The 16,217-nt window shown below is 39.7% G+C and overlaps 1 protein-coding gene across 8 annotated transcripts in view; it reads left to right on the forward strand.

Annotated features, from left to right (window-relative positions):
• Positions 1-2,511: 2,511 nt before the first annotated feature.
• Positions 2,512-16,217, forward strand: part of SYNRG (synergin gamma) — an 84,782-nt gene continuing 71,076 nt past the window's right edge. For all 8 annotated transcript variants that reach the window (XM_069482302.1, XM_069482303.1, XM_069482305.1 and 5 more), the window contains exons 1-2: positions 2,512-2,603; positions 13,454-13,494. In XM_069482302.1, the coding sequence (XP_069338403.1) occupies positions 2,527-2,603; positions 13,454-13,494 (118 nt within the window). In that variant the 5' untranslated portion in view covers positions 2,512-2,526. The remainder of the gene's footprint in view (positions 2,604-13,453; positions 13,495-16,217) is intronic.

Below are 16,217 nucleotides of genomic sequence, written 5' to 3' on the forward strand. Positions count from 1 at the left end.
GTGTCACTTAATGACAGATACGTTCTGAGAAATGTGTTGTTGGGTGATTTCATCGTTGTGTGAACATCATAAAGTGTGCTTACACAAACCTAAATGATATAGCCTATTACACACGTAGGCTCTATGGTATAGCCTATCACTCCTAGTCTACAAACCTGTATAGCATGTTACTGTCCTAAATACTGTAGGCAATTATAATGCAATGGTAAGTAATTGTGTATCTAAATGTAGAAAAGGAACAGTAAAAATATGGTATAAAAGAGAACTGATACACCTGTCTAAGGCACTTACCATGAATGGAACTTGCAGGACTGGGAAGTTACTCTGGGTGAGTCAGTGAATCAGTGGTGAATAAATGTGAAGGCCTCGGACGTTACTGTGCACTACTGTTGACTTTATAAACACTGTACACTTAGGCTACACTAAATTTATAAAAAAATTTCTTTCTTCAACAATAAATTAACCCTTATAACGTTTTTACGTTATAAACTTCTTAATTATTTTAACCTTTTGACTATTGCAATAACAACACTTAGGTTAAAACACAAACATTGTACAGTTACACAAAAATATTTTCTTTATATTTTTTTATAAAACTGTTTAAAAATTTTTTTTTTTTTACTTTTTGTTAAAAACTAAGACACACACATTAGCCTAGGCCTACACAGCATCAGGATCATCAGCATCACTGTCTTCCACCTCCACGTTTTGTCCCACCATTGTATATGCTGTCCATGGTTGACTGAAACATCATTATGTGGCACATGACTAGGGTGGCAAGTGCTCTGTTAGATGTAAGGTCATGATGCTGAAGCATCACAGGAGGCCATCCAACCCAGATTGGGGATGTCATGGAACGCTGACATCCTGAAGTGAGTCCTGCAGATATAGAAATCAAGAGGCAAAGAAGAGAAGCAAAGTATCCCAGACACAAATGGAGGTCTCCTGCCTGAGCAAGAGTGAGACCCCGTCTCTACTAAAAAAAATAGAAAAAAAAATTAGGCAACTAAAAATAGAAAAAAAATAGCCAGGTGTAGTGGTGTGTGCCTAATAGTCGCAGCTACTTGGAGGCTGCAACAGGAGGAGTGCTTGACCCCAGGAGTTTGAGGTTGCTGTGAGCTAGGCTGATGGCATGGCACTCTAGCCTGGGCAACAGAGCGAGACTCTGTCTCACACACACAAAAAGAGGTCTTATCTATAATGCTTGATTTAACTTTATTTTTTAGTATTTTCTCCTATGTAAGTACCAATCCATAAATAAAGTTTTTAAAGAAACCTCTACCAACTTGGTTTGTCAATGTATTAATATTGAATTTAGCTCATTTAATGCAGTTGGAACTCTCTGCTACATAAATTTCAGATTCACCCAAAGAAAAGAAGGAGTGAAATTTCTAAGTAGACAATTACAAAAAAAAAAAAAACAAAACACCTAATAATGACAGCTGGTTCTAGTGAAAGGCGCCAGGACTTTGAAGTCAAACTGACCTGGGTTTGAATCCTGGTCCTGCTTGCAGCAGGTGCTTGTATTATCCGGACAAATGACATTAACTCTTTAACCTTGATTTTCTCATCTGTAAAACGCTAATACTCTTAAAGACACGATTTTTAAAAATGCCCATAAGTTTTCTGACCAGTGATTTGCCCAACAAATAACTTATTACAAATTCCCAGTACTGCCTTGAGGCAAGAGTGAAAAAGCTAATTATAATGAATCCGTTACTTGGTTAGTAAGGAAACAGTAGTCTGATTAGAAAAAAAATCACAGTAAAAAATATGCCCAGATAGGTTAAGAGTAATTATGAACTGCCTTCTGAACACCATTGTTTTGCCCCTCCCTGCAAGAATAGGAAAAACAAAGGGACTACTAGGTGGCACTGTGGCAGAACCAAACACAAGAGCAGTGCACCCTGGAGGTTTTTTGTGTGTGTGTACTGGGTTTATGTGCTCTTTGTTGGTTTACGAAAGTAAATTTTAAATACCTTCAGTGTCTACGACGGGTGTCAAAGGAGACTGCGGAGTTCCAGGGAAAGGGGAGAGAGCTGATTACTGATCAGTGCAGTAAGGCTATCAAAGGGCCATCCAGGACCCATCTATTCCTTATGAGTAAAAAACTAACAATAAAGGAACACTCATGTACCCACCATCCAGTTTAAAAATCTCTTTCCTCTAACCGAGCTGACGGAACAGATGCGCGTTGCCGCTTGGCCGCCAGCTCGGCCCTGCAGAGGGCTTTGCCAGACAATGAATCAGCTCCAGTGGAGGGGCGTCCAAGCCCTACCCACCAACCCCCGAGCTAAACTGCACCTGCAGGACCCCGGGCGGCGCTGGGTCACGTGACGAGGGCTCACCACTCCTTCTCAAGGGCCGGGGAGTCACGTGGGCGAACGGCCCCGCCCCGTCGCGCGGTCCGCGGCAAGGTGGGGCCTGGCGTTTGCCCCGGAAGTGGCTGTCTTCAGCTGACAGCTGCTGATAAGGTGGCAGTGGCGGCGGCGGCGGCGGTGGCGGCGGCGGCAGGCCCGGAGCAAGATGGCGCTGCGGCCGGGAACGGGATCTGGCGGCGTCGGGGCCGCAGGAGCTGGCGCGGGGGCCGCCGGGGGAGGCAGGTGAGTGTGAAGAGCTGATGGGAGCCCGGTGGGACCCCCTGACCTCCGCCGCCGACGCAGGGCTGGCCTCCGCAGCGGCGAGGGGTGCCTGGCAGTTATGGCGGTTTTCACCAGCTCCGACCCTCTTCCTTGGAACTGGGCTGCGGGAGAGGGGTCGTCCTCCGCGGGAGCAGCTGCAGCCTGGGCGTCCGACGCTTGTGTTCCAGGCTGGGCGCACTGGTTGCCTGGGATCCAGCGGGGTGCGGGCGCGCGCCCCGGCGCGGAGAGGGGAGAAGGAGCAGGGGAGTGTCCGCTCGGCGGTGTTGGCTAAACGGGGAACCCGGACCCTTCTTTTCTAGTCCTGGCTGCATCTGAAGCGACCAGGTTCCCCTTTCCCAGGGCTTTCTGAGCTTCACAAGAGATGTTGGAGGAAAGGCTCTGAAAAATCCGCTCACAAAGCTGGAGGAACTGTTTCCAAGATGTGTGTGTAGGATTTGTGTTTGCCCCTTTTAGAGTGTCCTGTCCTGTCCTCCTCTTTATTATTTCATTAACACATGACATACAGTAGGAAAATCTGAAGGCCTTTGAATTAGTAATTGCCATGAGATAGAGCTCTTGGCTTGTAGGTGTAACTCTTGAGACTTGTTAAAACAGCAACAAAACCCACTGTTAAACAGCAGTTTCGCATATATTAGAACAAAGCTTCCAGACTTTTACTTAGCTCTTAAACAAATTTGCCCTCTTTCATATTTGAGGTAATAACTGCCTATGGTTCTTATACCCTGAATGGTAAGGTAGATGTACACTTGCAACTTGACAAGTTCATTATCATTTAAGGAAATATTTTATTCCAGAAAGTTTTCACCCCACTTCTTTATGGAAGTGACCTAGTCTGATTTTGTTTTATTAGCGTACACACATTTGGGGGTAATATTAGCCTTTTATCTTCAGTATCCTAATTATCTTTGGAAAATGAAGTGTTAGTTTTTTGATATACAGTTTTAATTTTGGAGTTAAGAACACTATAAAAGTGTAAGGTCTTTAAAGTTATCACCTCTTGCAGGTGCTTGCTTATATATATGCTAGGAAATAAGAGTAGTTGCCGTTCAATAAACCACCTGTGTGCAGCCCCATTTTCCATTTCCTCTGTATATCTTTGACTTTACATGTAAAACTTTTTGCTTTCTCTTTTGTTTTTACTGTTTCAGTAGAGTTTTTCATAAATATTTGGTATAAGTCATTTTTTAGCTGGAGAAGAAAAAAACATAATAATCTCTCCTTTGTTTCTTTTCTATACATGATGACAGTTTCTAAAATGTTCCTGAGTGGCATTAATTTGATTAAGTATATGATTAATCATTGCATCTAGTTCTGGGGAAAAAAAACTTAAAAAGAATTTGATATTCTAGGCCCAAATTTTTATTTACTTTTTAAAAACATGTTTTTGGGTGAGGAAGCCCTCAGGTGCAGAAAGTTAAGTGGACCATTCCCTCATTTAAATGGAGAAAATCCATGAACTATAACTAACCATATTTCATACATGCTTCTTTCTAGTCCAAGAGACTAATCAAAATGCAATGGCATTTTCCAGGTTTAACATTAGCCTATTTGATTGGTATCGTGAATGGGCTACTTTAGAATAAATGGTAGAGTTGTATAAAGGGCAAAATTTTCCCAAGAGATGAGAAGTATAATTTTTTTTAATCAAGTAAGGCAGAAAAAAAGAGTTGAAAGATCTGATTTGGTCTGTAATCATTCAACTGGTAGTTATTGAATGCTTATATAAGTAAAGAACAGTTCTTAATGCACTATAATGAATTAAAAAGATACCCAAGACATGGCTCCCATCCTAAGAGAATGCACAAAATAACTGGTACAAAGTGAATAAGAACAAAGAGGTCACATCCTTCTAGGATATTATTATTTGTGAGCTTGTGCATTTTTTCCTGCTCTTCTATGGGCTTCCTCGTGTTCCACTGCTTTTAGGACATTTTTGCATATAGAAAACATTCTGTAAATATTTGTGAATTGCAGCTATATTGAAGGCAAAAAAAATGGTATTTCAGCTAGACAACTGAGGTGGAGGAAGAGGAAGAAGTCAAGAGATTGTCATAGAAATGGGAAGGCCTAGTCAACACTACGGGAACAACATACCTGCAGTGCCAGATTGTGGCACTGAGTGGGGGAGAAGAATTTTGTGATATAAAACTGAGAAAGTCATGCCAAAACTAGAGAGGGCCTTGAATTTAAGGAAATTCATGGTTTTAACTCCAGGAGTCATCTTCCTAAAGGATCATTTAGTAATGGTTGTTTAGGGCGATGCATCTCACCTGTGCTGCCTGAGATGCATTAGAAACCAGAGAAGTCTGGAGGTGGGGAGATCCATTGGAAGTCTTTATATAGGAGTCTAGGCCTGAGAAGCCAAGGCCAGTAGCAAACCTAGGTTAGCAGCAAAGATAACTGAAAAGGAGGCATAAATAAGACAGGCATGTGATAAGTAGAGCTCACAGATCTACTTTCATATTGAAACATCAGTAATACAAGAATTAGTGGTTTTACCTTTGTAATCAAATTGTCGGTCATCTTGCTACCCAGTTTTTTGCCAAGCTTTGGCTGTCTTACCAATGTCTTAGCTGACTGTCTAACCAGTCTTTAAGCATGTTGATTGGTATTAGTTGTCTAAATATTTTAGAGATTCATGTGAATGATACATAGGTCACTAAGCAGTTTGGGTTGCTAAATTTTTGCTACAGTAAGTCATGTTTGTCAGTAGTGTTAATTTGTTTTTATTTTGTTTGTTTTGTTTTCAAAGTAACTTTTATACATTTATACCTGTGTTCTTGCCTATGTGGTTTACTTAGTTGGGACCTTGTTAAACTTTTGGTTCTGTGTCCTCATTTGACAGAGGACAGGGTATTAAGGGGATTGCATGGGCAGAGGATTAAGGGGAATTGCATGGAACTTCACAGTTACTTTATGGCAGAGCTGGAAAAAAGAAAATATTACAAAAGTTTCCAGTTTTTACTAAGCCGTACTGGTAATTTAACACATTGACTGCCACACTAGAAAAAAAATTTTTTTTCCTTGGGGCCATGGTGTTTTATTACAAAAATAGAATAAAAACTTCAAAAACAAAACACTTTTTTCTAATTTAATGAAAAATTTGTTATTGTTTTCTGTGCATGAGTAATATACAACTTGAAAAATAGTTCACCTGGCTCCTAAGGTGATGAGATATGTGAGTTACATATGCTTCATCAGGCCCTGGGCTCAAAACTAGCGTGAGTTAAATACAACTCACGTGGCAGTTAATGTGTTACATCTTTAAGGCTGATTTTTTAAAATCTTGACAGGTTGATTACTTAAATGCATTCATTGCTCATAGATTTTTCCATCTTAATATATAATGTCTTTAAAAACTGAGTATAGTCATACCTCATTTCATCGTGCTTCATAAACACTGCTTTTTCTAATAAATTGATGGTTTGTGGCAACCCTGCACCGAGCGAGTTTATGGGTGCCATTTTTCCAGCAGCATGTGCTCATTTCATGTCTGTGTGTCTCATTTGGGTAATTCTTGCAATAGTTCAAACTTTTTCATTATCTGTTATGGTGATCTGTGGCTAGTGATCTTTGATGTTGTAATTAATTTGGGGTGCCAGGAACCCCAACCATGTAAGACCACAAACTTAATTGATAAGTGTTTTATGTGTTCTGACTGTTCCACCGCTGGCTGTTCCCCCATCTTTCTCGCTCTCTTCAGGCCTCCCTATTCTCTTTCACAAAACAATATTGAAATAAGGCCAATTAATAGCCCTGCCATGGTCTCTGAGTGTTCTAGTGAAAGGAAGAGTTACACATCTTCCACTTTAAATCAAAAGCTGAATTTATTAAAGTTAGTCGTTAATCTTGTTGAAAGCTGAGCTGAGACTGGCCAAAAGCTAGGCCTTTTGCACCAAACAGCCAAGTTGTGAATGCAGAGGAAAAGTTCTTGAAGGAGATTAAAAGTGCTATTCCAGTGAACACAAGAATGATAAGAAAGTGAAACAGCCTTATTGCTGATAGGGAGAGAGTTTTAATGATCTGAATAGATCAAACTAAGCCAAGCATTCCCTTAAAGCCAAAGCCTAATCCAGAGCAAGGTCATAATTCTTCAATTCTGTGAAGGCTAAGAGAGGTGAGGAAGCTGCAGAAGAAAAGTTGGAAACTAGCAGAAGTTGGTTTATGAAATTTAAGGAAAGAAGCAGTCTCTATGATATAAAAGTGCAAGATGAAACAGGAAGTGCTGATGGAGAGGCTATAGCAATTTATCCATAAAATCTAGCTAAGATAATTGATGAAGATGGCTTCCCTAAACAGATTTTCAGTGTAAACAAAATAGCCTTCTGTTGGAAGAAGATGCCATCTAGAACTTTCATAGCTAGAGAGAAGTCAATGCTTGACTTCAAAGCTTCAAAGGACAGTCTGACTGTCTTGTTAGGGAGACTAATGCAGCTGGTGACTTTAAGTTGACGCCCGTGGTCATTTACCATTCCTAAAATCTTTGGCCCTTAAGAATTATGTTAAGTGTACTCTGCCTGTGCTCTATAAATGGAACAACAAAGCCTGGATGATAGGACATCTGTTTACAGCATGATTTACTAAATATTTTAAGTCCACTGTTGAGACCTCAGAAAAAAAGATTCCTTTCAAAATATTACTGCTCATTTACAATGCACCTAGTCAGCCAAGAGCTCTGATGGAGATGTATAAAGAGGTTATGTTGTCATGCCTGCTAACACAATATCCATTCTTCAGTTCATGGGTCAAGCAGTAATTTCTACGCTCAACTCTATTATTTAAGAAATACATTTCATAAGGCTTTAGATACCATGGGTAGTGATTCCCCTGATGGATCTGGGAAAAATAAATTGAAAACCTTCTGGAAAGGATTCACCATTCTAGATGCCATTAAGAACATTCATGATTCATGGGATAGGGTCAAAATACCAACATTAACGGGAGTTTGGAAGAGGTTGATTCCAGTCTTCATGGATGACTTTGAAGGGTTCAAGACTTCAGTGAAGCAAGTAATTGCAGATGTGGTGGAAATAGCAAGAGAACTAGACTTAGCAGTGGAGCCTGAAGATGAGACTGAATTGTTGCAATCTCAGGATAAAACTTGAACAGATGAGGAGTTGTTTCTTATGGATGAGCAAAGAAAGTGGTTTCTTGAGATGCAATCTGCTCCTGGTGAAGATGTGTAAACATTGTTGAAATGACAACAAAGGATTTAGAATAGTCCATAAATTTAGTTGGTAAAGCAGTGGCAGGATTTGAGAGGACTGACTCTAGTTTTGAAAGAATTTCTATGGGTAAGATGCTATCAAACTGCATTGCATGCTACAGAGAAATCTTTTGTGAAAGAGTCGATCTACATGGCAAACTTTATTGTTGCCTTATTTTAAAAAATTGCCACAGCCACCCCACCCTTCAGCAACCACCACCCTGATCAGTCAGCAACCATAAACATGGAGGTAAGACCCTACACTAGCAAACAGATTGCTACATGCTGAAGGCTCAGAGGATGATTAGCATTTTTTAGCAACAAAGTATTTTTTAATTAAGGTATGTACTTTTTTTAAACATAATGCTGTTGCATACTTAATAGACTACAGGCTAATATAAACATAACTTTTATGTGCACCGGGAAACCAGAACATTTGTGTGACTCATTTTATTGTAATATACACTTTATTGTGGTGATCTGGAACCAGACCCGCAATATCTGCAAGGTATGCCTGGTACTACCAAATGTCAACTTGCAATGTAAACCTGTTATCCAATTAACACATTACTTAGCTACTACATCTTGTGTGCAGTTCAGAAAAGCTGTTCACTCTTCCGGCCTCTCTTTGAGTGCAGGCCTGCTTGTCAGCAGCAGAATTTGCCTATGATCCAGAACCTCTGCAAGACTGTATTACATACATACAACCAAACAGATGTTCAACTAGAACTCTGTAAACCACCTTACAAAATTCTTTGAAAATTAAAACATTTTAGAGCTAGACTCTAAAATTTGGTTTTTAGCTTTTTTCCTGGGGAGTAGGGGTTGGGGGTGGTGTAGTGGAAATATACGTTACCAAACCAGACTGGGGTCTCCTTACTTGGTGCAGCTGAGCCAGACTCTGAAGCTGAGAGTTGCAGCAGGAGAAAGAGGCATTTCAATTGCATGGTGCCATGCAAGAAGAACAGGCAACTAATGCTTAAGATCCAAACTCCTCAGTGGCTTACAAGCCAGGGTTTTTAAAGGCAGGGGTACATTTCAGGCAGGCAAAACTGTAAATCAATACATGGAGGTTACGTAATACATCAGCCTGGCCCTGAAAGGCGGGATGTCCTGAAGTGGGGGCCTACGGGTCAGGGATTCTTGGATTAGCGGAGATGAATATTAAGATGGGTGTGACTATACCTAGCCTTTCAGGGAGGAATTTAGAAAAAAAGAACAGCTTGTTAGGCCATCAGAGTTCAACTCCTCAGTTCCCTGTTATCTGCATTTTCCATGTGAAAAACAGCTCAAGAACAGAAGTTGTGAAGCCATCTGATACGGTTTGGATGTTTGGCCCCTCCAAATCTCATTTGAAATTTGATTCCCAGTATTGGAGGTGGGCCCTGGTGGGAGGGGCCTAGGCCATGGGGGTCCAATCCCTTATGAATGGTTTGGTGCCCTCCCTGTAGTGATGAGTGAGTTCTCACTCTATTAGTTTATGCTAGAGCTAGTTGTTTAAGGAGTGTGACAGCTCCCCCGCTTGCTCCTTCTTTTGTCATGTCACTCGCCTACTCTCCCTTCACCTTCTGCTTTGTTTGGAAGCTTCCTGAAGCTCTCACCAGCATCAGATTCTGGCACCATGCTTCTTGTACATATAACTGAATCCAAGCTTGTACCACTCGCTGCAGGACAGACTTGAGAAACAAAGTGTTGGGGCAAGGAATGTGACTTTTATTTGGAGAGCCAGCAAACTGAGAAGATGGCAGATTAATGTCCTAAAGAACCATCTTAAGTTAGTATGAACTTTAGGCTCCTTTTTATGTTGGGTGTTGGGTGGGGGGTGGTGTTGCAAGAGGTAAGGGAGGACTGCAGACATCTGGGCATCAGTGAGGGACTGAGGAGGTTGTAAAACTGCTATTGGTCAGTTAACTTTGGAGGGCGTAGGTCAGGTCACATATTTGTTCCATTTATAAATCTTTAATATAGTATCGTTACTTCTCTGTATACTTTCCTTATCTCCCTGGGAGTTAGTTTTAGGAAAGGGATGGTTCTCATCTTTCTTCTTGCCTACATGCAGAGCTAAGCAGAAGCATTTAACCCGAAGGATATTGCTCAGAAGCAAAATGGAGCTAGTTAAGACTCCCTTCCACTGTTGCATCTAGTCTGCGGAACTGGAGCCAAATCAACCTCTTCTCTTTATAAATTACCCAGGCTCAGGTGTTCCTTTTTAGCAGTGCAAAATGGACTATAACACAACAGCTTTTAGCTTCCATAGGGAACCAAGAGGCCTTGTGACTCTGGCTTGCTTGGAGAGCCGTTGTTAATTCCATTCACTTTTCAGGACTAGCTAGGTGCCCAGAACTTCTCCCTAAGGGCCTCAGGATTTTCCTTTAATTCCATCCTTGGGGGGCCCTTCAAGCCCCCAAGAGGGGTCCATGTTCTGTTTCAAATGCAAGAACACATAAATTTGGCTTACAATTCCTGAATTTCACTAGACTCTGTAAAGACTATCTAGAAACCTCCTGTTCAGATCATTAACTCCCCCATAGTAAGAGCCTTTTCCCACTAAGTTTTCTTCCTTGATTTGTCCCTTCCTCTTTCCAGCCTCAGAGAAGGGAGTCCCACTTCCTTTTCAAAGCAAATGCCTTTTGCTACCTTGCTGTTTTAATCTCATTTCCTCAAAAACCCGTTTTATCAATTACTGAGTGTTTTTTGTCTCCTAAATCTTTCTTTCTCCCTGTAGGTCTCTTCCTCTGTTGAAACTGCTCACTCAAAGATCACCCTTTTCAAAAGCAATAATTTATTTCTTAATCCTCATTCTGACCAGCTTTTCTACAGCATTAGACACTAGTAACTACTTCTTGAAATTTAGTCCTTCCTCAGTTATAAGTGAGTTATGAGCCACTCCCTTGGTTCTCAATGACCATTCCCTTCTCAGTTTTCACTGCAAGAGTTCTCCAAGGTTGTTCTTAGTGGTCTTCTTACTAGATATACACAGTCCCTTGGCTATTTCATCTGTAAACAGAGCTTAATTTTTTTTTTACCTTTATTTAAAAAGGACCTAGCTAGATTTATCCAGATCTTTTTCCTGAGTTTGAGTTACTTTTCTGATTGCCTGCTGGATTGCTTCCCATGAACACATTGCTACTGCCTTTCTCCCTACTGCTCACTGGGTTCCTGTCTTCGGTGAACAGCATCACCATCCTTGCAGCTGCTCAGGCACAGTGTCTCAGTGTCATCTGCAGCTCTTTCTGCTTTTTCACTACTGTTCCCCATCCTGGCAGTTGCCAAGTCCTATTGATTATTTCATTTGCCTATCTTTCATTCACTTCTACTTTTCCATCCCTACTATGATACTTAAGATATGCCCCTCATCATCTGTTTTTAAGATTATTGTGAGGTAGTTTTGTTGGTAATTAAGTGCAGTTACAGCCCTGACATGCCCTGAATGCTTAAAATCTGTGCCAGTGAGAAGAATCTAGAAGTACAGGGGCCCTCTGCAGGGCTGGGCTGCGGGATCCATTTAAGTTATAACAGTAATAACTAAAAGCTGCTAGTATTGAGGGCTTACTACCAGCCAGCCACTTTCCTAGTGCCTTTAATACATTACCTCATTTAATCCTCACAGCCTTCGTGGGAGTCATTGCTGCTGGAAGCCTCCTAAATATTCTGGGGTTGCAGTGCCCTGTAGAAAAACCTTAAGCACCGGGCAGCCCTAACCCTCTTCACTGGGATTAGAAGCCCTCAGAAGCCAGGGCCAAGGCACATGCAGGGTGAATTAGGGTGAGCTCACCTTCTGTACACTCTCAATTCCCCTTTTTTCTTTTCAACTTTTACCAATTTTTTAATTATGGAAGTAATACTTGTTTGCAGTAAAAAAAAAATAACAAAAGTATATAAAGTTAGGAGGAAAATATCACTGTCTCCTCTTCATTCCTTCTTTCCTCCCCCATGATTGCTGTGAACAGTTGGGGCGATCCTGGACTTTTTAACACATACAGATAAACATATATAGCTTTAAAAAATAAACAGGTATGGATACCTTTTTACTTCAAGTCTTCTTTGCCATTCTCTGTTACCAGAGTAACCACCTAAATCACATTTCTGATCATATCACTCTCCTACTTAGAAACCTCTGGCATTAGAGAAATGCAAATAAAAACCACAGTAAGATACCACTTCATACCCATTAGGAGGCTATCATCAAAAAACCCAGAAAATAACAAGTGTTAGCAAGGATGTAGAGAAATTGGAACCCTTGTGCATTGTCGGTGGGAATGGAAAATGATGCAGACGTTGTGGAAAACAGTTTGGCAGTTTCTGAAAAAGTAAACATGGAATTACTAGTAATTCCACTCCTAGATATGTATCTAAAAGAATTAAAAGAGAGACTCAAACATATTTGTGTACTAATGTTCACAGCAGTGTTATTAACAAAAGCCAAAAGGTAGAGACAGCCTAAGTGTCCATCAGGAGATGAATGGGTAAACAAAATGTGGTGTATACATACAATGGAGTATTATTCAGCCATAAAAAGGAACGAAATCTTAATACATGCTACAATATGGATGAACCTTGAAAATGTTTGCCTAAGTGAAAAAGCCAGCTACAAAAGGGCAAGTGTTGTATGATTCCATTTATATTAGTACAAGGTACCTAGAATAGGCAAATGCGTAGAGACTAAAAGTAGAATAGTGGTTGCCAAGGGCTTGCAAGTAAAAATATGGGGACTTACTGTATAATGGGTACAGAGTTTCTGATTGGGACGATGGATAAGTTCTGGAAATGGATAGTGGTGATGGTTGCTCAGCATTGTGAATGTCCTTAGTTATGCCACTGAATTATACTCTTAAAAATGTTTAACATGGTAAAATTCTATGTTAGGTGTATGTTACCATACACCAAAAAAACTTCTGACAATTTCATATAATATTCAAAATAAAATTAAACATTTTAAATGTCCTCTACAGTCTGTTTACTTTTTAATCATATACCTAGTATTTCACCTAAATTCATTTCTCTGAGTATCCCTGCTTGTCTGGCCTCAGAGCTTTTGCTCAGACTCTATAGTATGCGTCTGTTTTCCTTTAAGATTCAGCTCAAAAGCTACCTCCACAAAACTAACCAAGATATAACCTATTAAAATTAATCTTTTTCTTCTCGTCTCTTATTAGTATTTTGGACCTTACAGCAGTTAAGACATTTTTATCCTGTGACATAGTTATTTGCCTCCATCTGTGTCTTCAACATTGGGAGCCGTTTCAGTCCTTTCCTATAGTAGACACTCAATAAATGTTCACTGAATTGAATCTAATCCAACCCTCTCATTTTATGGTTCATTTTATGGATGGGGAAATTGAAATCCAAGGAGGTCACATCGTGATAGAACCAGGACTAGTTTCAGAGTCTTCTGGCTTCCATTTCAAAAGTTTTCCCTCTGCACTCACATGCTAATGGTCGTTCATCATATGGATATTCAGTCTGTGTTGATGTCGGGCAATTCAATACTGCAGAACCAACACCAGGCCCTATCTACGATTCTTTCATCCATGGAAAAAGTTACATGTTTTATTTGGAATCTGTATATAATGAAGATTATGATGTATTTTTGTTCTGTTTTCAGCTTCATGTTTCCTGTTGCAGGTGGAATAAGACCCCCTCAAGGTATGTGAAAGCCTAAGTTTTGAACTTTTGTTTTTCACTATCATGTTTCTGAACTTAAGGATTATATAGGTAAATAGAAATTAAGTTTTACTGCTGCCACATAAAGTAAAATTATCCTCCAATCTTAAATTTATATGGCAGCTACTCTTAAAATTTCTCAAAAATTGTGAAATTTGGGGAGTAATAAGGATTATTCCTCATTTCTCCCAAACTTACATAGACATTACGTGGACTGATTGTTATTTAACCTCAGAGTTGAAGGGGACTTTCACAAGAGTATTAAAGAATAAGTGATTAAAATGAAATGAGCTGTAGTTCTCTTAATGATGTCTTTCTCCTTCTATCTAGTCTTCTGCTACATTGTTAGTGCCACTGGGCAAGGGCCATGTCACTCTTTTGCTCATTAGTATCTCCAGCACCCAGCATGCTGATTTGACAATAGGTTCTCTGTAGATGTTTGTTGAATGAATAAATGAACCTCTTTATTTTAGTTATTTTTTCTTTATATGATATGATCTTATTATAATCATGCACATAAAAGAGATCACATTGTGATTCAGCTTAAAGTATTTAAGTCTCAAAAAACTTAAAAAATAAAGAATTTAAGTCTTAGTTTTATTCCCAGGAATTTCTTTATTAGGTATGCCCTTTCTCTCTTGGTCTCAGACTAGAACCCACCAATATCAATTCATGGATTCTCCATAGGACTTCTTGGGGCAAAGACCTGTTTTGTTCACTGCTGTGTCCCTTAAGGACATTCAAGGAAACAGCAGTGAAGGTGTATAATCTTGACCTAGCTGCTGTGCAAGTAGGACGCAACATTGAAAGAGGAATGTATCTGCCCTTCTCTTGCTGCTTTCTGCTCACTTCTCCCCCTCTGACAGTCTGCCTCTGTCTGAAAACTGGCCCTTCTCACAAAGCCAGTGTTGACCAGTTACGGTAGACTTGCTAGAGAAACAGAGACTCCTAGATCACCAGTAGAGATAAAAGATAAAGAGCAGCTAAATAGCAAGTGGTCATTGGTTCATCCTGACTTTGTCTCCATTTATAATCAGTGATGGAGATTGAGTTTCAGGTAAATTTTTCCAGGGGTCAGTTGTATTCTTTTCACTATGTTCACATTTATGCATTATTTAAGCTATCTGTAATTAGTTGTATCCCAGATTGAGATCAAATGGTTTGAGATCTGTTGTTTAGGAGGTATTACGGAGTTATTTGTTCATCATTGTGGCTTGTAATTTTGCATTTTTGTAAATGTTCAAGTAAAAATCTACATATGGAATGAAGGAAGCAGACAAGAATAAATGCCGAAAGGTTACCTGATATTTTTTCTTCTGGAATTTGGAATTGGTTAGGAGATTTTTTTTTTTTTTGACAGTGTATGTTAGAATGGACTTTTTGATCATTTGAAGGCTTTAAATTATTCACGGATCATTGCTGAAAGCATATACAAGAAACTGACAGCAGAGGTGGTCACAAGATCATGCGTACTTGAACAGGAGACGGGAGGGATGGAGACTTATTTTTCACTGTGTATACTTTTGTGCCTTTAAATGTACCAAATATCTGAGTCACCAATTCAAAAATAAATTAAAATAAATTTTAGGTCCAAAGGAATAAGAGGGAATATATCTTACTGTGGCTATATTCATTCCGTGTAGTCTAATTCTCTGTGACACCTTGTAGTCTTTGCATTTGGTGTTCCTTTGTCTGGAATATTCTTCCCAAATATCTGCCTGGGTTGCTCCTTTATTTCCTCAGGTCCTTGCTGAAATGCCACCTGTTGGTGAATCCTTTTCTGACTGTCCTATATAAAATAGCAACCACTCCATTTCCCCTTGCCGTGTTTCATTTTTTTTGCCCTAGCTGTTATCATCACCTGATATGTACTTATTTTTTAATTATCTATGTCCCCTAATTACAATGTAAGTTCCATGAGGGCAAAGACCTGGTTTTGTTCACTGCTGTGTCCTTAGAATGGTGCCTGGCATGGAGTAGGCCCTCAAATATGTGAATAAGTGATTGAATGAATGAATGATCTACCTCTAACAGCTGTTACTACAAATGTGGATGTTCATGGTTCTGAAATTAAGCTAGGTATAAATTACTTGGAAGGTACGTGAAAACTACAAGATAAACATAGTATACTTTCCCAGACATTTAATCTTTTAAATTGAAAATTGGGTAAAAAGCTTCTTATAGTTGAATCAACATGGATGTAATAATGTGATAAAATGCAAAATTAGAATGAAATTTGCTCGCCAGTGGTAGGGATTTTGTTTTATTCACTGCTGTATACCTGGCATATAGAACTGTGCCTAACATACAATACGCATTTAGTATTTATTAAATCCCCAAAGGGATATGTATTCACTCTCTGCTCTTAGAAAAGTTTGGGAGACACTAGTCACTATAAATCATACTTTCACGATAGTTTCCTGCCATTGCCTTATATACTTTGCATGCTGATGGCTGTTTTGTGGTAAATGTTAAATATTAACTATTTATGTAAGGAAAGGAAAGAAGAATAACATTTCTTCGAGCATATTAAGTATTAAACCAGATGAGAAGACAAAGCACAGAAAGAAGTTAAGCAGATTGCACAAGGTCTCAAAAAGCTCATAGTGGCATTTCCGGTTGGCTTCCAGAGTTCACGCTCGTAATTGTTATTTTATTAGTTATTCCTGGGGTCAGGAATCTGGGAGTGGCTCTACTGGGTGGTT

Source organism: Eulemur rufifrons, chromosome 9 (assembly GCF_041146395.1).
Source record: "Eulemur rufifrons isolate Redbay chromosome 9, OSU_ERuf_1, whole genome shotgun sequence".
Taxonomy (NCBI): Eukaryota; Metazoa; Chordata; class Mammalia; order Primates; family Lemuridae; genus Eulemur; species Eulemur rufifrons.